Raw genomic sequence first — 23,189 nt, 5'->3', positions numbered from 1 at the left:
CTCCCCGGAGGGGACCACCCTCAGAAGTTTGACACCATGGGCGTCAGGACTTCTTCTTAGACCAAGCCTTCTTAGATATGACAGTCCTCAGATCTTGCCTACCACTAGATGGCCTGGCCTGCGACAGCCACCCAGACCCCCCAGGCTGTGGAGGAGCTCGAGCGGCGATGCTACGTTTCTGTTACACTCTGTGCTGTGAGGAGCTCGTAGACGGCCGAGACTGCTCTGATTTAATAATCATCGGGGGCATCAGACCGGCGTGGAAGAAACTTCTGGAACGCTGCAGATTGCTTTTTGTTTCTTGAAACCTATCAGCGACACAATTTATAGCATCGGTGAACAGACATGAAGGAAAAAGCGGGGCGTCCAGAAGAACTTCTTTATCTTTAATTTCAGAAAGATTTAACCATAAATGGCGCTCCGTGGCCACCAGGGCTGCCATAGACCGGCCCACTGATTTGGCCGTCTACTTGGTGGCCCGGAGAGATTAATCTGTTGTGCGACGCAATTCGAGAATTGCAATCAGCACTAACTTCCTCACATTGATCAATGTCCCTCAGCAGGTCAGCTTGATAAGCTTGCAAAATAGACATAGTATGTAAGCACGCTGCTGCCTGACCTGCTGCCGAATATGTTTTACCCATCAGTGATGATGTAGCTTTTACTGGCTTGGTGGGTAACGTCGGGGCTTTCAGCGATGACGCTGACTCAGGAGAGAGATAGCTCGCAAGCGTCTCTTCAGCCTAAGGCATTGCCATGTAACCAAAATCTTTAATACCCTTAACATTGCTGTAATTGGATGTTTGAGGATTAAAAACTCTGAAAGATACCGGTTTATTCCACGATTTCGACACCTCAGTGTGGAGATGGGGAAAAAACGGGAGTCCCCGATGAGGAGGCTGTGATCTAGATGGGAAAGGGAAATAACGATCATCTAGCAAACTTTTCTTTGAATCACAATCAGAATCATCGGCTGGCCACTCAATATTTAATTTAGCTACAGCGCGAGATAAATCCTCCATAAGCTCCTCATCACCAGAGGTTTGAGCTGGCGAAGACTCATAATCCCCTGTATCAATACTAACATCGTCCAATTCCTTGGAACTGGATAGCTGCAGCACTGGTGCCTCAACCCGGGGAGAAGAAACCGCAGGGCGGGCTTCCCCCTGGACAGAGACACTGGATCCAGCAGGTAAAGGATGAGATAGGGCGGAGCTCGTCTCAAACCCCGCTGCTAGATCCATCTGCGAACCCCAAGAACCGTCCTCCTCAAAGAACGCCCGGCGAGAGAGGAACATCCTCACGGACAGCAGCTCGCAAAGCTCACAGTCAGCCACCTCAAGAACTGACTGGGCATGCTCCACTCCCAAACAAGCGACACAAAGCTGATTGCTCACCCTCAAAAAGTGACAACTTTAACATGCTATATAAATATATCTATGGGGTATTTTGTGCTAAAACTTCACACACACACTCTGGGGACATCATAGATTTATTTTACATCTTGTGAAAAGGGCATTATACCACCCCGGTAAGTAGGTTTCAAATTGATGGCAAATCCAGCAATTGTATTTCCTCAAAAGCGCTTACTGTAACAGTCTGTTCACTCTTGATTTTGGAACTGGGGGTATCCAAGCAGTAGACTAGCATCTGTCAGATTCTATTATATATATTTTTTATATGATGGCATTTACCTATCATGTCTAAACACTCAGCATACAGGGTGTAAAAAAGGAGGTGTTCGGCATGACTGAGATATTATAAGTTTGTATCTGACACTCCAATACTGTATGCCTGAGGCTCATGATGAAGATAACCAGGGGTCGTGCTGGTTCTGACAATAAAAGGTCATTCTAGTGCTGTGATGAGTTTTTTACATCTGAGAAGCTAGTGGTCCTGCCATTTAGAAAGGGTAAACACATTCTCAAGGGCAACTGCTGCTCTTTTATAATCATATTTATATGCAATATAAATCATATGCAATTTGCCTGATTTACTAAAGCTATAATGTTTTGACATGAAATTCAATGCAAATAAGGTTAGAATTTGGTGTATAGAACATGTTGCAGACACACACAAATCATTGTGTGAAACAGTTTATGTTTCAAATTGTTAAAAGTTCCATATGGAAAATTAAAAAAAAAAAGTATCTCCATAAACTATTTGTAAACGAGAGCCATGCTACTGGATTTTGTCTGTATTAGAACTCATCAGCAAAGGATTTGTCAACTAAATTTCCTACAAGTCTTTATTTGAAAGGACAGAGGATTTGTGAACATTCAAACAACTTTACATATAAAAACACCTTTCTTATACAAAATATTTCTGTAAAAGCTGTCCATGCATTGACAGTGGGTGTCATTGTCATGTCTGTCCATATGTACCAACTTGTACACTTTAAGAAAACCTATGCAAACTAATGGAAACACATTACACTAATTATTATTATTATTTTTCACATTATACTTTAGGTTTTTTATTGTGATAAACTGTATGATTGTTTCCCCCGTCAACTGATTTCCCAAAGCATGTATCTTGTATTACTCTGTAATCCCTTCTTACATAATATAATAATTTCAGATAATAATAATAATTATTATTATTAGCTATTCTTCTCATTTACCTATTTGGTATCTATTCTTATTCTTCTAATTTATCTATTTGGTAAATGGTACAGTCAGACAGTCATTATTGCAAACTAAACCTTGAGGGTGATATAATTTATAATCATAAATTGATTATTACACACTACATGCAACAATACACTTGAATGAGGCCATTTGGGATAAGCCTCTTATTTTCTCTAGCACTATGAATTTTGTATTTGTGGATTGTTATGACAGATCATAGTAGACTTGTCTCATTAGCTTGAGTTGTGCCTTAAATGAGCTCTACTTATTCTTTTTGAATCAGAAGAAAGCACAGGACTTTTAACATAAAAACGCATCATGTGTGCTGTTAATTTAAGACAATCACCAGTGGTTTTACTTCAAAATGCACCTCAGAGTCAGTTCATTGCTTACACACTTGAAAAACTGCAATGTTTACTAGACTCCAGATCAGTGGCATGCACATACGTCTGCGGTGGCACAACTTTCAAAATGAAAGGGATAGAGGCTCAAATATCTCTAAAAAGCTAAAAAATATTATTTAATATTATTATTAAATAATAATAATCAAAATGTATATTTTCTTAGCTATATCACCCAGCTTGCCATGACCAGAAGACAGTTATGCTCTATTCAAATTGCACATAGCTGCCATTCCACATGATTTAGTTGTGGCTTTTCAAATGTGTGTGATGATGTGAACTGAAGCAGGTATATGATTTGTGCTGTGAGGGTAATGGTTTTATAGATTTGGGCTGAAATTGCTGAAGTGCAAACAACAAATGATTTTCAATGATCAGAAGATTTTGATGAATTAATTCCTCATAATCATTGAAGTTTGAAACAGATCAATAAGCAATGGCAGCTTCCAACATTATCAATAAAGACGGCCTTAAAAGAATATAGTTCAACCAAATATACATATTATAGAATTAAAGCAATAGTTAACCTAATATATCCTAATACCCCAATATAATATCTAAAATCTATCAATCAGAATCTGTCATGCTTCACTGACCCTCATGTTGTTCCAAACCTTCATGACTTTCTTTATTCTGTAGAGCATAAAAGGACATTTTGGATGACCGTCTTCCATGTAACAAAAACATATTGGCCCTCATTTATCAATCTTGCGTCGAAACGGGTGTATATGTTGGCGTAAGATTATGCTTACACTCCTCTCACCGCCTGATAGGCCCTCTGCTATTCTCAATTTATATGCTGCCACTTGGTAATATTATAAGAAAACATGGAATAAGTTTCCACTGTTATGCTGGTGACACTCAATTATATATTTCATCACGACCAGATGATAACACTAAATTATCTAAAATGACAGAGTGTGTTAAAGATATAAAATATTGGATGACGTGTAATTTTCTTCTATTAAATTCAGAGAAAACGGAGGTATTACTGATTGGTCCAAAAAACTGCCCACAAAACCTCTTACAATACAACCTTAATCTAGAAGGACGTCCTGTTACTTTATCCTCTACAGTACAAGACCTGGGTGTTATACTAGACCGCAACTTGTCTTTTGAAAATCATATTTCAAATGTCACAAGAACAGCCTTTTTCCACCTTAGAAACATTGCTAAGCTACGTAACATGCTATCAGTTTCTGATGCAGAAAAGTTAGTTCATGCATTCATGACCTCGAGACTAGATTACTGTAATGCTCTATTAGCTGGTTGTCCTGCATCCTCAGTAAACAAGCTACAGTAAGTCCAAAATGCAGCTGCTAGAGTTCTTACTAGGTCAAGAAAATATGATCATATAACGCCAATTTTATCATCTCTACACTGGTTACCTATTAAGTTCCGTATCAATTACAAAGTATTGTTACTGACTTATAAAGCCCTAAATGGTTTAGCTCCTGTGTATTTAAGGGATCTTCTATCGCTCTACAATCCATCGCGCTCTTTAAGATCGCAAAATTCGAGGCTTCTGGTCGTACCTAGGATAACTAAGTCCACTAAAGGAGGGAAGGCGTTTTCACATCTAGCTCCTAAACTCTGGAATAGCCTTCCTGATACTGTCCGAGGCTCAGACTCGCTCTCCCAGTTTAAAACTAGACTAAAGACGCATCTCTTTAGCCAAGCATTCACATAATGCATCGTACCTTTTATACTACAGTTAAATCAGATCAAATGCATTCATATTATGAACAGCAGCTACGCTAATTATTACCCATCTGCCTTTTTTGTTGTTATCTCGGGACGCCTGTCCCACGCCCCTATATATTCACGTATCCGCCTCCCCCACGCCCTCATTTTACGCCATGGACACACGGAAGACGGCAAAGAGGATAAACTTCTCCGGTGGAAATCCAGTTTAAATTTTTTATTACTATTACCTATTATTTTACAGCACGTGTTTTGAAACTATTAGCGTTGAATTTAGCAAGACGTCACATGTAATGGGGTGTACAATAGTCATGATGATGTGAATAATTGCATGACAATTTGTAATAGGCTATTCTTCTTATTAGTATTATGATTTTGATTATTAATGACGCTTATTGTTATTTAGAAGAAGAAACTTTGTTATTATTATTATTTGTACTATTATTATTTAAAAGAAGAAGAATGTCATTTTAATTATTTTGTCAGTCTGAATTATTTTTTTGGTCATTGAAAGCCTTTCATTACTGAACCGAGTTCGCCGTGCGCACCTGCCGGGCTTAACTCACAAAAATAAACACTGAAGTTTATAATTTCTATGTTGTTGTTTTTTTACAGTGGGTCATAATATATCATATCTTTAGTTTGTCAGTGCGTTTTGTGGTGTTAGGAATTGTTTTTCTGCGCATTTCAGCACTAACTCAAAACGTGCGTACATGTACACCACCTCCTGAGCTGGCGTAGGATTTGAGCGTGCCGTACGCCAACGTCCATATTGATAAATCGCAAAGTCACCGTGGTTTTGGGTGTACGCCAGGTGTACGCTGGAAATTTGGTGTACGCACTTTTCATAAATGAGGGCCACTGTGACCAGGAACTGTGAAGTTCACATACAAATAAATAAATGACTTGTGCGCTGGGGATGCATGCCTGGGACTTTTGTCAATATCCCGAAAAACTCATTTTGGCCAATAGCCAATTACATATTTCTTTTAACTTTCAGTTAGTATTGAGCAAACCATCCCGGGTTACGACTGTAACCCTTGTTCCCTGAGAAGGGAACGAGACACTGCGTCGGAACGCAACTTTTGGGAACCCCCTTAGCGTAGCACCTCTGAAGCATGAATGAAACTAAGCCAATCGGGATTGGTGTTGCGTCATGACGTAACGTGTGACGGCAAACACTGAGGGTACAAAGGGACGCCGGCACACAGCAGAGTTAGCTTCTTTGATGAAGCAAGTCACTCCCAGGCAGGGGAGGCGTGGCAAAGGGACGCAGTGTCTCGTTACCTTCTCAGGGAACAAGGGTTACAGTCGTAACCCAAGACGTTCCCTTTCGAGGGAACTCGCACTGCATCGGAACGACACTTTGGGCAACAAATACTCACTAAGCCACAATGAATTCCGCCTGTCCTAGTGTGAGGCTGAAACAGGCACACTTAGGACGAGAGCACTAGTACACCTGGCATTGAAGGAATGTCCAGACAATAAAATCTTGTAAATGTGTGAGGGGTGGCCCATCCAGCTGCATCACACACTTCTTGGATGGGGCACCTGAGAGGAGAGCTGTAGGACGCCATGCTTCTGGTTGAGTGAGCCCTTACGGCCAAAGGTGAAGGCAAGCTACGCACCTGATAGGCCAAGGAAATAGCCTGAACTATCCAGTTGATGATGGTCTGTTTGGAGGTGGGAAGCCCCTTCTTGGGTGACCCGGAACAATCCAGCAACTGGTCTGACTTCCGCCATCGAGAAGATCTATGAACATAAATCCTGAGAGCTCTAACAAGGCAGAGCAAATTAAGTCTCTTGTCATCCGCTGTCGTGTGAGGTGGAGGATGGAATGCCTGCAGAACCATAGGCCGTGACATGTTAGAAGGCACCTTAGGCACTTAGGCACATGCAAGATAGCCTTAACATTTCCAAAAGCAAACTCCAGGCACTCGGAAAATATAGAGAGGGCCTAAAGATCTCCTACTCTTTTAAGAGAAGTGATGGCTAATAGAACAGCTACCTTGAGGGAAAGGTTCTTGGCCTCAGCCGACTCTAAAGGTTCGAAGGGGGGCTCAACCAGCCCTTCAAGAACCACCGCCAAGTCCCAGGTAGGAACTCTGGTCCGAGTCGCAGTTCTAATCCTCCAAGCCCCACAGAGAAAATGTACGACCAGCTGATGTCTACCCAGAGGCCCATCACCCAGAGGAGTGTGGAAAGCCGCAATGGCATCCACGTAGATCTTGATTGTGGACGGGGTAAGACCAGTAGAGACGCGGTCTTGGAGGAACTCCAGCACTGAAGCCACCGGGCAGTTAACTTGGTCCACAGACCACTCTCTGCACCAAGTAGTGAACACATTCCATTTCTGGCCATTCCATTTCCTCGTGGATGGAGCTCTGGAGCTGAGGATGGTCTCGACTACTCCTGCTGACAGGCCAGCTTCTAGCTACTGTGCCCGTAACCCACAGTTTACACAGCTCTGGCCGAGAGTGGAATATTGAACCCTCTGCCTGCGATAGCTGGTCTCTACTGTTGGGGATCTCCCATGAAGTGTCGTCCAAGAGCGATATTATGTCTGAGAACCATACTCGAGCCGGCCACAACGGTGCTACTATGAGTAGACTGACCGCTTCACGATGGACCCTCTCCAGAACTCCAGAGAGCAGAGCAATCTGGCGAAATGCATACAGGCACTGTCTCGGCCACACCTGCACCATGGCATCCAACCCCAGCGGTGCTGGATGCGTGAGAGAAATCCACAGTGGACAGTGTGACGTCTCTAGAGACCCGAACAGAACAACTTTCACTGGGCCGAACCTCTCGCTTATCAACTCCACCATCTCTTCTGGAGTCTCCATTCCCCATGCTTTTGCCCCTGCCTCGACAGGATGTTAAGGAGGAAAGTCTAGTCTTTCTCCTTGATGTCCGACAGATTTAGCCAGAGATGTCTTCTCACGATAGCGCGGGCCGTTTCTTTGGTGACATGGAGAGACAAGTCTGCAGCCTTGAGCAACTATGCAATATCTTCTGGATAGTGGATATATATTCAACAAGTTGTGTAAATAGGGAAAAATGGCAGCGGTGAGGTTGCTCTCTGTGCTGCAGGAAGCGCTCGTCCAACTTGCTTTCCGCCTGCGCTTCCTACCTTTCATGTGGCCAGCTGCTGTTTAATCGGTCCACGGCACGAGAAACAACCTCGACCAGCTCCTCATATGAGGGGACATAGTGGCGAGTCATCTCCATCTCCAACATCCTCAGGGTGCCCTGTCAGAGCAGTCTGCGAACCCCATGATGTGAGCCGCACACGCGGGGACCCGAACCACGGGAAGCACGAGCCTGACCATCGTCACTAAAGATGGCCAAGCGGGACTGCAGCACTTGGATTGGAAGTGCATCACAATTCGCACAAGCATCCCCCTTGTGAGCTGCCTGAGCATGCTTCGGAGCTTCGGAGAGTGAGTGCTGAACATAATCTTCTCTCTAATAAAAGCAGGAATCTCTATGTGTCTGTATGTCTGTTTGCATTTTGATTATTTCGAGAACCGTTCATGCAATCGACTTCACAAGGGAGTGTAGTGTCGATTTGGTGCAATATAGATAGACACGTGAGACGCGACTTTTAATAAACGACAGAACAGCGTGAGCGGGAAGCGGCGTGCCTCAACGCGGGCTGGGCTTATGCTCCGAGAACGCGGACACTGCACTATAGTGATATAAAACGCACACACAGAGGGCTGTTAAATTAAGCAATACTTTTAAGGTAGTCTAATATTTTTCTGACTAACAAATTACTGACAGAGTAAAGGGGTAGATTTAAATAAAGAAAAACGAAATTTAAATAAAGAAAAACTAAATTTAAATAAAGAAAAACGAAATTTAAATAAAGAAAAAATTAAATTTAAATAAAGAAAAACGAAATTAAAATAAAGAAAAAACAAAATTTAAATAAAGAAAAAACTAAATTTAAATAAAGAAAAAACGAAATTTAAACTAAGAAAAAATTAAATTTACATAAAGAAAAACGAAATTTAAATAAAGAAAAAACGAAATTTAAATAAAGAAAAAAGAAATTTAAATAAAGAAAAACGAAATTTAAATAAAGAAAAAAAGAAATTTAAATAAAGAAAAACGAAATTTAAATAAAGAAAAACGAAATTTAAATAAAGAAAAACGAAATTAAGTTAAATTAAAAACGAGATTAATTTAGATTGATAATAACGGGTAAAAAGTCTAATAAATTTTGTTTCTATTATTTTCCACAATGTCAAAACAACGCAGCTTAACCCAAAACACAAGCTCATCATGCACTTCCACATGCACTTCCACACACACTCCGCTGTTCTCATGCACTTCTGTCCACACACACTCCGCTGTTCTGCTCTAGAACACTCCCGTTGCTGGAACACTTAAGCCTCTGTTATACTCCAGTTTGGACGCGTACACGACAGCTGCGCACAGCTCGGACGCAGACTACTTGTATTTATACTTTCTGCTGAGGTCCGCTCTACTCACTTGCGCAGTAGATCGGTCTGGCCAGTATAATCGATAATATTTGAAATATTTATAGTTTATATTTGCATTTATGTCAAAACCTATCACTTTCAAACATCAAAATTACATTTATTAATATGTATTCGTGTCAAAATGACATATTAACATTTTAGGCGTTGGTTCTTTTTCTACCATGCACGCGTTTTCCCGAGACTCGTGTATCAGCAGGTAGTGTGCAAACTCCAACCTGTTAACATGGGTGCCGAAATAAAAACGGACATGCCACGCAGCCAGCCTTGTGTCGCCGGCCTTATTCAAGTGCGAATGAGAACCGTTTCGCGGGGGATCCCAGGTGTGCAAAAAAACAACAAAAAAAACGAATATTCGAATGTCAAATTTTCAAATCGAATACCAACCCACCGAACGAATATTCGATTATTCGAATATTCGGGTTCATCCCTAATTAAAATAAAGATAAAATAAATATCTATAGTCTCTGAATATCTCAACTGACTCTCAAGTGTTTTAGAGTCTCTCTTGTTTTGTGTCCAAGTGTATCATTATCTCTTAGAATATACCTTTCAAGAGAAGAATAAAAATCTACGCACCGAAGACACATACTGGATGTCCCTGCTGAGTTTGGTCTCCCTGGGAAAGTCCACTAGATCCAGAAAGTTGTCAACCACCACCTGGCCAATAATATCGTGGCGTGAAAACCGATCAAAATCGTAGACACTGAAGTGCAGTTTCCTTGTGGGCAGGTCCGCATATGCCACAGGAAAGAGGAAGACCTCATCAAACACAGGGTTTAAAGTCTTACGATGCACCTTAGTCTGGTGCTTGGTTTTGCGGTCTGGGAGAAGGTAGATCTTTACATATGGGTCAGAGGTTCCGGAGAAGTCCTTAGCAGGGAGGTCTTGGGCTCTGTGGATCTTGACAATGAGCTGCTCCAGGTCACAGTCATATTTAAGAATAAAATGGAGGCGTCCACAGCTGCCCACATGACTGCTTCGGTTGTCCTCGCCATCTAGGGATCGTTGTTTGTAGAGTTCTGGTTTTAGCTGGCCCAGACTCATTCCAGTCAGAGAGTCCTGCCTCTGGAACTGGGTTACTGTGAAGTCAGGGTTAGACTGGTTCATCTGACGCCGAATTGAACTTTGCCTGTTGACAAATAGTATGAGTTAAAGACAATTGACAGGATGTGAGGCTTGCTTGGTTAGCCAAATAAATGAATGGGATGTCTTATACTAAATAAATACTTTTTAGACAGATCTTTGATACATCAACATAAACAAATTCAATACCAATAGTCAGTCCAACAAATAAATATGCCAAATGAAATGGCAATTTAGTGAGTCAATAATCTATTGACAAACAGGAAGCCAGAATCTGTTGTACGATAAGTGTTACTTTTTTCACGGTAAAATTATGAATGTCTCGGTACGTATGTAATCCTCTGAAGGAGGGAACAGAGACGTTACCTTGGAAGACCAACGAATAGGAATCTAGCTAGAGAGGCCAATCTACTTTGAGTGTAACTAAAACGAGCCAATGCACATTGGCATGCATTAATTGCATCAGCTGCACTGCATTGTGGCACATGTATATAATAAGCAGAAGGTGCAGCAAATTCTTCAGGTTTTCACTGAGGAGTCGAGCCGGTGACCTGGCTGCCCCAGCGGGGCACAGCAGGTGGGGCGACGGAACGTAACGTCTCAATAGCCCCCCTAAGGAACCTGACGACCAGGTCGTGCTTCCCAACCAACTTACCAAACAACTGGCAGTGGGTGGTTTCTGGAGAGGCATACAGGTCTACCTGAGCAGCCCCGAAATGACGCCAAATCAGCTGGACCACCTGGGGATGGAGTCGCCACTCTCCCGGGAGGGCAGCCTGTGAAAGCTTGTCAGCCACACGGTTGAGTAGCCCGGGGACATGAATGATCTGAAGCGACTTCAGATGCTGGTGGCATGCGATGGGAGAGTAAACCACGTTGTCGGTTGATGTACGCCATGGACGCAGTGTCGTCCCTGTGGACAAGCACATCTTTGCCCTGTAGCAGCTTCTTTAGATGGCTCAGAGCGAGACGTACTGTAAGCAACTCGAGGATATTGATGTGCCAATGCAGGTGGGGACCCGTTACAGATTTTTATTTATATATATATATATATATATATATTTATATATATATATATATATATATATATATATATATATATATATATATATATATATATATATAATGTGTGTGTGTTTTTTTTTGGCTAGTAGAATGGCCAGTATCTTAAAAATGTAGTAGCCAAATTGGCTGGTGAGTGAAAAGGTTCATTTCAAACCCTGATCATGACACTGTGCAAGTGAGCAATGTTTTTTATTTAAACAAAGAAGAGGGTCATATTCAAGCATTTAGATGCTTAGTGTTTTTTTCTGTTTTTTTTTTCCGATTGATTATTTCAGATATACACTAAACCTTCTACAATTTATCTGGTTTAAGCTTAATCAGGTCGATTGAGGTGTTTACATTAAGGATTTTCAGTCAGACTGAGGTATCAATCTGATTACTAACTAATTATGTGGGTGCATGTAAACCTAGTGTGGCATAATTCTCTTACAAAATCTCAACAAAAGCAGTATGATTGATTCAAGAGACTTGATACTTCCTTATTCAGGAATGCTCTTGTCATTTTATGCTGTAATTTTCAAATGTGCAAGAAAACACTGCAAGCTCATGGGCCTGCCTTAAAATTGTTAAATTTTAGAGTGAAAACTGCATCTTTATTAGGTCAGTGTCCTCGATTGTAGAGACACTTAGGATTAGAGACCAAATTGACCTCTCAGCCAGTTCTATTGTTGAGAGACAGAATCTATTAAATTATAGAAGGTTGACTTACCTGACACAGGTCGAGGAGGGATCCGTGATTTGCCTCTGCATGCGTGTGTTGCCATGGACACCATTTTCTTGAGTCTTAGACTCCACCTCCAGCGGAATATCAGGTGAAGTGTGGCTTATTTTGAGGGCTGCCTCAGGCACTGGCACTGCAGGAGGAGATCCTGGAACCGCCGGAGAGACTGGAGTGGGCGGCACTGTTGTCTCTTTTACCACTGAACACCGGGCATTATTCCGGCGGTCGAGGGTGGCGTTCACCTCTGGACGCTGGGGTTGAAGGGGTGGAGGACGAGGATAAGAAGGGTCTGGATGTCCCTCCTTGGTGCTTGGAGAAAGGCCTCGCTCGCGCCATGGAATCCAGCACAATTTCCATGAAACAAAGAGAGATACGCCAAATAGGGCCAAGCCACAAGCGGTCACCACCAATGACAGCAGGCTAATGGATATGTCTACGAAGAAAGAATTGAGTGCATACAAAAAGAGGGTGAGACAGATATATAGGCCACATACATATGTTAATTTTACACAAATGCTTTCTGGAACATGATGTATGGGATACTTAGACTTCATGGCTGGTGGAAGCACATGTTGTTCAGGTCCAAATAAGACTGCTTTAATAACTAGTATTTCAGTTCTGTACATGCAGGTCAGATTTAATACAAATTTGTTTGTCAAAACCAACATTTTTCAAGAATGAATTTTGTTTGTAGAATGCAGTTGTCACTGATATAAGACAGTATATGTGTACGCAAATAAATGAACATCATTTTCTGCATTGTGTAAGTAGCAAGTGCAATTCCATCAAAAATGCAACAATCCCATTTAATAGAAATCAAATTATTTAATACATATCACGCTTGGTGCATTTCAATATTCAATCAATAAAACTGTAAATATTATCACAAAACATTTTCACACTATTGGATTTGTATTTTTAAAGGGATGGTTCAGATTAATTTCAACCTAGGGTCCTTTGCACCATGACCTCGAGCCAAACACCCCCCACCAGAAGCTTTTTTCCCCTTGGTCGAACATTATTAAAGTTATAGCTTATTTAGAGCTATCAGCCGAATGGCTTAGTGCAGGCAAGGTAAATTACCCCACTAATAATGCACGGAATGGTACCAAACTTCTACAGTAGTACAAATAGGTTCTGTACTCATAAAATGAGGCATTGTAAAGTTTGTAAGTACATCAGGAGTTTATTTAAATAACGCTTGTCTGATGGCTAATGCTACCGCTTACATGGATGTCGAGTCACTTAAGTGATTTGGAAAAAGCCCGTAAATGTCTTGGGCAATCACCTGGTGTTGCTGAAAAAGTTTTTTGGTATATCCAATTTTTATTTTATTTTTAAATTCAGAAGTGTTGACAACTTAGTGTTAACTAATAATTGTTGCAAACTGGTACTATCAACACAAAATGAGTGCATTCCTGGAGCTGGTCATCGTTACACCACATCCTTATGCGCTTTCTGCCAGGACTTGTACAGGCTTTTCCCAAATCACAGAAGTGACCTCGACGTCTATGTTAGCGGTAGCATGAGCCATCAGGCAAGTGCTATTTAAATAAACTCCTGGTGTACTTACACACTTTACAATGCCTTGTTTTATGACTACAGAACCTATTTGTATTTGATATGTAATGCCTTTCAGTTTGTACAGTTACCTTGTTCCGATTTAAAAAGAAGCACCCTCGCTTCCTACATTAAATTAGCCCTATTCGGCACACTGTATTCCCTAGACACCTAACTGAATGCCTATTCTAAGCCACTGCCATTTAAAACATTGGATATTGTCACTGTGATGATTAGCCTTAACCACCAGTGACTCTAATGAAATCCATGAACTTTAATTAAAATCAGAAACGTAAGTTAATTAGCAGTGAGCAGTAAAAAAAGGAACCCTCATACAGTTCATTCAAAGTATGTGACATGTTTAATTAGGATGGACAAAACGGGTTTAATTGAACTCCACAGTGGTACAGCCAATAGTTGGACAGGTTTGGACAGGATCACCAATTGAACAGTCAAGCCCCTTTAATACATTTCTTGAGGAAATTCAGGGGTGTATAAATCCCCAAATATTTTTTCTCTAGGCCACAACACCCTGACAATCTGAAAAAAAATATATATATATTCTGTCCTTTTATTGAAAGTAGACAAAAGAGTAATTACAGAGAAATAAAAAATTAAGATATTTGTAATTGTCATAAGTCAAAATGCACATTAGAGTATAGGGCAGAGGGAAAAGCACCCAGACATGGGAACAAGGACACTAATGTAAAGCAGACCTAATGTAAAGCAGACTGCTTTTGGTCATTATCCAGAAATATTTGACTGATCAATGTCATGACTGACCAATCAGAATTAAGTATTCCAGATATATGATTAATAATTATCAATATACTGTATCCAGCTGCAGGCCTCCCAGTGCCTCTAGACATTTTCCCAGATTTCACCCCATTAGCTACGGCCCTGACAGAACCCTTTAATGCTTCCCACAATCACAAAGAAAAAAAAGAAAAAAGAAAAAATTTGAGGTGCGATACATATAGTTGTATGTAAAAAAATAAAAATTTAAGCCAATTATTTATATATTTTGCTGTAGTGAGTCAGTAGGAAATATCAGTTTGCTTTTCCAAACATTCCTTTTGCCAGCCTTTAATTGTAATAATCCAGTGAGATTTTTGTATGTACAAGGAGTCTGACAACAGCCAGTATGCTCCACACGGAGATCTCATCTCATCATCATCGAGTCCATCTGTGATTACATTAAGATTTACAGTAACATATTGTTTATAATGAATTGATTGGGGAATACTAAAAAAACACTGCTGTGAGTCTCCTTCTCTTAAATTATGCTCTGGTTGGAAGACGGATACTCCACATAATGTATTTTTACTGGAGGCATACAATAATAATCTTTAATGGGTCTCTTGCTACTTGTTCCACATTTATTAGTAGGTTTGACCATCAGGTACATGAGGAACCTGGGAAATCTGATCATGGGTTCCAAATGTTGAAGAAAATGGGGCATATGCCATGCTGTCTGTCTAATTCCCATTATATAAAGCTGGCTGGTTGTTTCCTACCATAAATATCTTATATCGAGTATGGAAGATAATCATACTTAAAACATTTGGTATTCTCTACCAGCCAATACAGACAGCCAATATCTGTGATGAACAGTTTATCAAAATACCTTGGTGTAATTTTCATAAACCTGTTTCAGAATGATTGTGGACATTACAAATCATGAACAAAAAACAGTATTATTAAAATGCTTTTATGACATTGTACCTTGGATTTATATAGAAAATAAAATAGCACTATTTACTACAGTTCAAAATGCACAACCAGGGCAGTCTTAATATTTCGAAGAAACAGATTATCCAGTTAAAAAGCAATGTTGAACATTTACTTTTTTTCTTAGTGTCTTAGTATGATATTGTCCCGTTATGTTCCTTTTTAGTTCTGTTCGTTGACTCTAGTTTGTTTTCATTCATCACATGTGTTTATTTTTCTTTTGTTTTCCCACCACTATATAATTCACATGGACACTAATCATCACAGCTGTTCGTCTTTTCGTTAATCGTCTCTGTGTATTTAAATTCCTGCCTCTGTAATGGTCTTTGTCGGTTGTTTGTGCATTAGCACACTGTCACACATGTTTGCCTGTTATTCTTTCTTTATTATCGTCTTCGTCTTCCTTGGATAAATGCATTACATATTGTTTGAGTATATTAAGGTTAAATGTGTCAAACATTGTGCCCAAAATATAATCTTGAATAAATAGAGGTTTAATAAAATGTCAAGAAAACATGTATTATCAGTTACACATGTCATCCAGTAGCACTGAGCATGTCTTGTCATCTATTTAAATCACCAAATTACACATTTATTGAAGGAAAAACGGTTTACAATTTAGAATAATAGAGAGTCATTAACAGATAACTAGAAAGTAATGCAGGACAAATGAGTAGTACTACATTAACCCTTCGGCTATTACTACTATATTATGGAAAACATAATTATAAAGATTTACCAATTAATTATCAATTACAACATTAACATGTGTCTGAAATGTGAGCAATGGCCATGTTCAGAGTAAAAAAATACAATTCCTCATGGCCCAGACACGTTAATGTTGTGAATAGTAATTAATTGGTAATTCTTCATAATTGGTCATAGTTATTAATATACTAGTTGTTAATGAATATGATCTCATTCAGAAATTATCTCAGATATTTCTATATAACAGTAGTAGGACGTCTACATGTAGTAGGCCTACTCATTTGCCCTGCATTACTTTCTGCATAGTTACACCTATTAATGATTGACCATTATTTTAAAGTGACATACAAATAGTGCTATTTTGCCCTTGTTTTTTTATACATTGCAACCTAAATAATAGCATTCGAGTAGCAAGTTAGTAGCAGATAATAAATATGTAACAGACATTTACATGTAAAACATTTATTATAAGTTACCGCTCTATGAGGTAACAAATGAGGACTGGTAATAATTTGTAATGATGTTTAATGCCATCATTACAAATCTATTCTACAGAGAACCCATGTGGAATAAAATAATAATAAAGAACCTTTTAAACTATTTTAGCTCAATTAAAATGTTGCATTATGAAACCATGACATTTTTATGGCAACTAGATAGAACTACACCTGGACTATTAAGGCTTTTTTGTTTTTTTCCCCCTTCTTCTTTTATGTCGCAGCAGAGACAGCAGCTGCCAAACTCTATTTGATTTGAGCTGTCCCTGTTGAGCAGAGTCCTCTAAAGCAGCCTAACTCATTTCAGGCAACTGTGTGTCAGTTACACTTCAAAGTGAAAGCTCCACAATGGCTCATATCTAGTAACCCATAGAAACATTCCAACACACAATGAGCTTCAAAGAGCTCTGTAGCTGAGATTCCCACTGCACTGCAGTTGCCTGTACAAAAGCATTTGTGTTATTTTATTTTTTGCAAACACAGAGAAAATACTATTAATTTACACCAAATAATTGACAATTTGGCTAACCAGTATATAAAGAATGAGAATTGTTTTAACTTTATTTTTTATGCTCATAAAAATTGCTCAAAAGTTGATAATTTTGAAGTGAGGTTTTAAATACTAATAATGAAGCAAGCATATCTATACATTTTAAAAATGCTGTTTGCAGTTACGTAACACATGTAACATCATACATACTGTATGGAAAAATGCAGGTTTTCTTTATATTCACCTTCACAAACAGGAATATTACACACGATCCGAAACCACTAAAAAAGTGGCAATATCAACATTTAAAAGTACTAGGCGGTCAATCACCCTTCCTATCTTGTTACATGCCAAAGCTTAGAGTGGTTATGCTATACCCTCTGACCCCATTCCACATTCCACGCTTTCTGCAAAGTGGGATTGAGAAGATGAAATGGGATTTCCAATAAGAGGTTAATATAGCGATGGAACTCCAGCATGTGGTTTTTAAAAACCGAGCTAAAAAACAGCTCTAAATATACTGAATCATTGCAAAATCACAAAAACACTGCACTTGCTATTCAATATTGCCCCTTGTGTAATCAAGTCTCTTCCAAAAAAAAGAAGCAAATAAATCTATCCTCCAAAATGAAATAACAATGTTAACATGACATTCAAAGAAAGGCGACCATTCCAGCATAGTGAGATGCTAGATAATTATTGTTTTGCCGCTTTCTTTTCTCTCTGGCTTCATGCTGCTGATTATTTAATTATAGTTTACACAGCCACTTGGTCTGAATGTCCTGAACTCCCATGGAGAAAAAAAAACTTTTGCTGCAAGACTGGTCAAAAGCATATCCAAGCTATTGAAGGTTTTTGGTAAATAATTTAACCCTCTACCGCACATTTCATAGACTGTAAAAAATATGGACGTAGTGTCTGTGACGTCACCCGTAGGTTTCTGAAGAGCATTTCTGAAGGCCAAAGTGGGCGGAGCCGGCGATCGCCATCTTGGCAGCACGTCACTTCCAGATAACCGAAAATGGGCAAAGAGACGGGATTAGCTGAGGTGACGTGACGGCTAACAGACACCAAATAAACGGCTAGTAGTGACAGCAGCGGCAATTCACCTGACACTCAAGCCCCAAATTATGCAGAACTTTCAGGCTTAAAGTCGGAAATCAAAATTGACCCTATTTACTTTGTTAGCGGATATTACTAGTCTTGTGGTGAACAATTAATCAGTGCAAGTTAAGTTAATACACTGATTAAAGATAACCACGGCAAACAATTTTTTTCTAAGTCTGAAAAGTTACTTCCGGTCTGGAATGGTTCTTTTTTTTTGGTGACGTAGGTTTGAAGGCTTGGGTTGCTTAAACGCTTAACCACTCCCCTCAAACCGTTACTCTGCCATGGGCGAGAGATGGAGAGGAGGAGCGCTAAAGTAAAACCCTGCCCTCTGTTCAATATTCCGTTTCACTCGGAAATGCGTCACAACACTTGAGAAAAGTCGTTTGCAACTTCCGGTTCACGCAGACTTTTATATAATTTAAACAGATGAGTCATAAAAAAATCCAGCCCTCTCACAGTTGTCATGAAGGGCAAAATTAGCTAGACAAAAAACACTTTTTGTACCCGACTGTAAACATTTTTTTTTCCGCTACAAAGTTGGGCACATTAACATGGGTGGGGTCAAGGGGATTGACTCTCTTTTGGAGCCTGTCTCTAGCGGCCAGTCAATGAATTGCAGTTTAATTCACTTCCGTGTTGGTTTCAAGAGAGAGACTGGAAGTTTGCCGCTTGGTTTATTTCCTTGCCACTGTCTCTTTAAAAGAACATTCTCGTTTTTTTTGTTGTTTTTTTTGGAAAGAGAGTACCTTAGTCAATAAATGTTTAGTCACAGCCAGTGCTGTTGGAATAAGGTTGTGCATTGTGTCTTAATCTTAGTTCATCTACACAATATATTATGTGAAGTAACAGATGCCACATTTGAATCAAATACAATTATCATCTTGGACAATTGATGTGGCTTCAGCTATAATGTAGTATCTAAAGAATAATAATACATAATTTTTATAAAATGTGGTAAATGAGTGATGAGTCAGGATATCCCAAGGGACATGGCATTACGAGAATGGATTTTAATAAGGAAAGTATTGGTGTGAAGGGTTCAACATGCTACCACCACATTTCCAATAATATCTCACAGCTACAAGTCAAAGTGCTTATAATCTGGTATTACTCCATTTCGGTTTTGCCATGTTTACTAATTTAGAATTATTATTATTATGAAGTTATTTAGTTAATGATATTAAATGGACAACCCTGAATGTTCCTGGATAAAGCTGAGCTAAGTGATTCGATTAAGGACTCAATGTTGATAGACCTATCATGGATCAAACCTACAACCTTTTGGCACCCAGTGTCATAAGGAACACTTTTTTTCCTAGAGTAATGATGACATATAGCCTACGGGTAAAAAAGGGGGGAACTGCTATGAATTCCTATAAAGATCAGGTAAGAATGAAATAAGGTCCTGCTGCATTAACTGCATATATATATATATATATATATATATATATATATATATATATATATATATATATATATATATATATAAACGATGTATTTATTAGATCATTAATCGTAGGCTATTTAATTATTTATATAATTCGTTCCAAATCATGAGAGAAATTTCATTAGCATTTATTTTGAATTTCTGACAAAATTATTTGAGTCTACTCAATAGACACCGACACCGTCAAGTAAGATAGCATGAATGTGGTCGACAATCCTCAAGCGTGATCACACCTGGGGGTTGATTTGTAATGTTGAGCAACAAGTCAATACTGAATCAACTGAAAAAAATAATAGCCTGAATATGAAGTTGAGATAGTAGCTACTTTAGTGTATAAACCTTGTTCGTGATGCTGAGGGGAAAAAAGCGCATGCAACCGTTTTGTACAGAAGTGTCGCCTACCTGAGTCCGAATACCTCGGCCTGGCAAGGTCTCGAAAATAATAAATGAAATCCAAACAGTTTTCGTTCTGAACCTCCCCTTTAGAACAAAGATCCGATAAGAGTTCTAGTGCTTTTTGACAAATCTCGTCCTCTCTGTCGACAGGCATTTCCCACCAGCATCCTTCTGGATTGTGGAGCTTCTAAAGCGCAATCCCCTCACAGAGAAACATCACGGACGGCATCCCACTCTCGCGGACAAACCGAGCTCTTTTTAACGTGGAAAGTGTTTTATAATTACTATTATTCCCTTTCAGAATTCACTCGACAAGGTGAAGTTCTTGCTTGACGTGAAGCCCAGTCGCGACGCAAATGGAGTCAGAAAACAATAGCCACCGGTTGAATCTTCACACACACTCGCGAACTGAAGTGTGAACCTCTATGTCCACGCTCACCGTGGTGCTGAAGACAGTGCGCATGCTCACATCCTGATCGAAACGTAATGTGTTTCTTGGTCCTTTAAATATTCGTTTTACAGCTGAAGCTGGGTAAGAATCCCTTTCTACCACAAACCCAGTAAGTAGGCTACTTGTCAACTTGTCATGATACGATTTTAGTTTGGAGCATCTTAAAACCAATGAAAAGCCTGGCAAATGTTCTATCTTGGTGGTGTGTTGCACAAATAGACTAACTTGACCTGGTTGATTGCCTGATGGGAATTTGTTTAAAGCTATGCGATACAGAGGTGGAACACAGATCAATTACATGACTTATTTAAAGGATGAATATTGCAGATAGCTGAAAGAGATACACAGACAATTAATGGTCAGTTAATCAGTGTTTGTTAGAACCTTATAAAGCAATGTGATGTAATCTATAATAAGGCAGAATATGAGCAAGCAAGCAAGCACATTTATTTATATAGCACAGTTCATCAAAGCAATTTAATGTGCTTTACAAATATATATTATATATATAATATTTATTTTTTACATAGCAAATAAATATTTTTTAAATATCAAAACAAATGAAAACATAATAATACAAGATACAAAAGAATGTATATAACGATTAAAAATGGGATAAAAAAACATAGGAAGCAATAAGGTTACACAGTGTGGTTAGGTTTATGTTTTCAGTCATAGGCACGTGAAAAAATAAATGTTTTTAACCTGGATTTAAAAATCACGTTTGGGGCACGTCTAAGATCTTCTGTTAGTATATTCCAGTCGTGTACAGCATAAGTGCTAAACGCAGCTTCTCCATGTTTAGTTCGGACTCTGGGCTCAACTAGCTGACCTGTGCTCATAGATCGAAGAGCCCTGCTTGGTTTATATTCTTCAAACATATCAGAAATATACTCAGGTCCTAAACCATTCAGCGATTTATAGACTAAAAGTACCACTTTGAAATCTATTCTGTAACTGACTGAAGCCAATGCTAAGTTTTAAGAAGTCCTCTTAGTCCTGGTTAACATTCTAGGAGCAACATTCTGAATAACTTCAGCTGTTTTACAGTCTTTTTCGGGAGTCTAGTTAATAGGAAATTACAGTAGTCAACCCTACTAGAGATAAAAGCATGGATGAGCTTCTCTTGGTCTTTTTGAGACACCAAGCCTTTGATTCTAGATATATTTTTTTAAATGATAGAGTGCTGTTTTGGTGACCGCTTTGATATGACTGTTAAATGTGAGATCTGAATCTATCAGAACACCAAGATGATGCACTTGATCCCTGGTTTAAAGTGAGTAGCAATCTCTGAAAGCTGTGCCTTAAATCTTGTTTAAATCTTTAAACATGTTAGGTATCAATCAGTATTTGTGTGTGTGTGTGTGTGTGTTTTATTTGCTGAATTAAATGTATCAAATAAAACCACACATGCAATTATTAGCCTATATTATATATTGGAACATTAATACTGCACCATAGTCAAACTTCCTCATTTTTTCATCACACTTAGTCAACCATTTCCAAGAGACTGTCTCAGTGACAGCGGGGTATATGCCCAATGTGAACAGAAGTGCACAGACCTTGTCGAGCACCAATAATGAAGATGCATGCACCTTGTTGGAGAGCACTGCCTGATCATTCATCACATGCTCCTTCAGCGGAGAATGCACCATTTTTGATACTGAGGGTATCTTAGTAGACAAAGGTGAATAAAGTGCAAAATGTGGAATAAAAAACAATAAGGACAAACTAAATATGAACGTTGTTGATTCCACTGTCCACATAATGTTCACCCTAAGCAGAAACCTAACATAAGTGGCTAAAACTTTTTGCCCAGGCATGTGCTATAGTAAACATGATTCATAAGTCATTAGGCAACCTCTGTGACCAGCCAGTTTAAAAGGGGCAAATACAAAACTACTTTACACTAAACTTCATAGAAACAGCTAAATCAAAACTTCACTCTTTTTCTGTTTTAAAACATTTTTTTTAGTGCTTTTTCATTCTAGTGTTAATCTTACCCCAAGTTTAAACTTTAAAATGTTGAAATGATAATTTTTATTATGTCCTTTACTTTTTTCAGTTTGTTTGTAAAATGTCCACTCATGGTTGACTGCTGCCACACATAATAAAACAAAACAGCAAATTAAATAGTCCAGGCCTGGTCCTCTCTCGATCTTCACTGTCGTCGCTCCTCCTTTTATGCTTCCGCTCCTCCATGAGAGGTACGAGACTGGTGCGTCAAGCAGGTGTCGCTCATCATCAATCAATACATCTGGTCCTCCTCCAGCTGGGGCGATCTTCTCCGAGGTGCCTACCGGTGGTGCTGGATAGTCCTCGGTGGACCGCTCAACACTCCTCCGCCGCCTGGTGGACGGCGACGGCTCCCCCGGATACGGGCAGACGGCGAATCCTCCGCTCCCTCACGGACGGCAGCCACCCCTCCAGCACCCAGACGGCCAGCAGCAGCGACCAGCATCCAGTGACAACTCACTCCAGCGCACCGTTTCGGCACCAGTGTAACGCAGTATGTTGTTGTGGGAAGAAGGTGGCAGGAACCGGAGTACATTCAAGACTTAAATAAAATAAATAAACAAATACATAAACGAAAGTAAAGACGCTAGCACCACACGGTCGACTGCCACCACACATAATAAAACAAAACATCAAATAAAATAGTCCAAGCCTGGTCCTCTCTCGAT

The 23,189-nt window shown here is 39.5% G+C and overlaps 1 protein-coding gene across 2 annotated transcripts in view; it reads right to left on the bottom strand.

Moving 5' to 3' along the window:
* The window catches only part of syt9a (synaptotagmin IXa), a 55,816-nt gene extending 35,352 nt beyond the window's left edge, over window positions 1-20,464 (bottom strand). The window contains exons 1-3 of one of the 2 annotated variants that reach the window (XM_079620226.1): window positions 20,061-20,464; window positions 12,104-12,548; window positions 9,823-10,375 (exon numbers count right to left, since the gene is read on the bottom strand). In XM_079620226.1, the coding sequence (XP_079476352.1) occupies window positions 9,823-10,375; window positions 12,104-12,548; window positions 20,061-20,208 (1,146 nt within the window). In that variant the 5' untranslated portion in view covers window positions 20,209-20,464. Of the gene's footprint in view, window positions 1-9,822; window positions 10,376-12,103; window positions 12,908-20,060 lie in introns of those variants that run through there. The other variant, XM_079620225.1, reaches the window with a different exon arrangement.
* Window positions 20,465-23,189: the final 2,725 nt, after the last annotated feature.

This window comes from Phoxinus phoxinus, assembly GCF_949152265.1.
Source record: "Phoxinus phoxinus genome assembly, chromosome: 8".
Taxonomy (NCBI): domain Eukaryota; kingdom Metazoa; phylum Chordata; class Actinopteri; order Cypriniformes; family Leuciscidae; genus Phoxinus; species Phoxinus phoxinus.
Note: the sequence above shows the minus strand (reverse complement) of the source record. Positions and strands in the feature narration are given on the sequence as shown.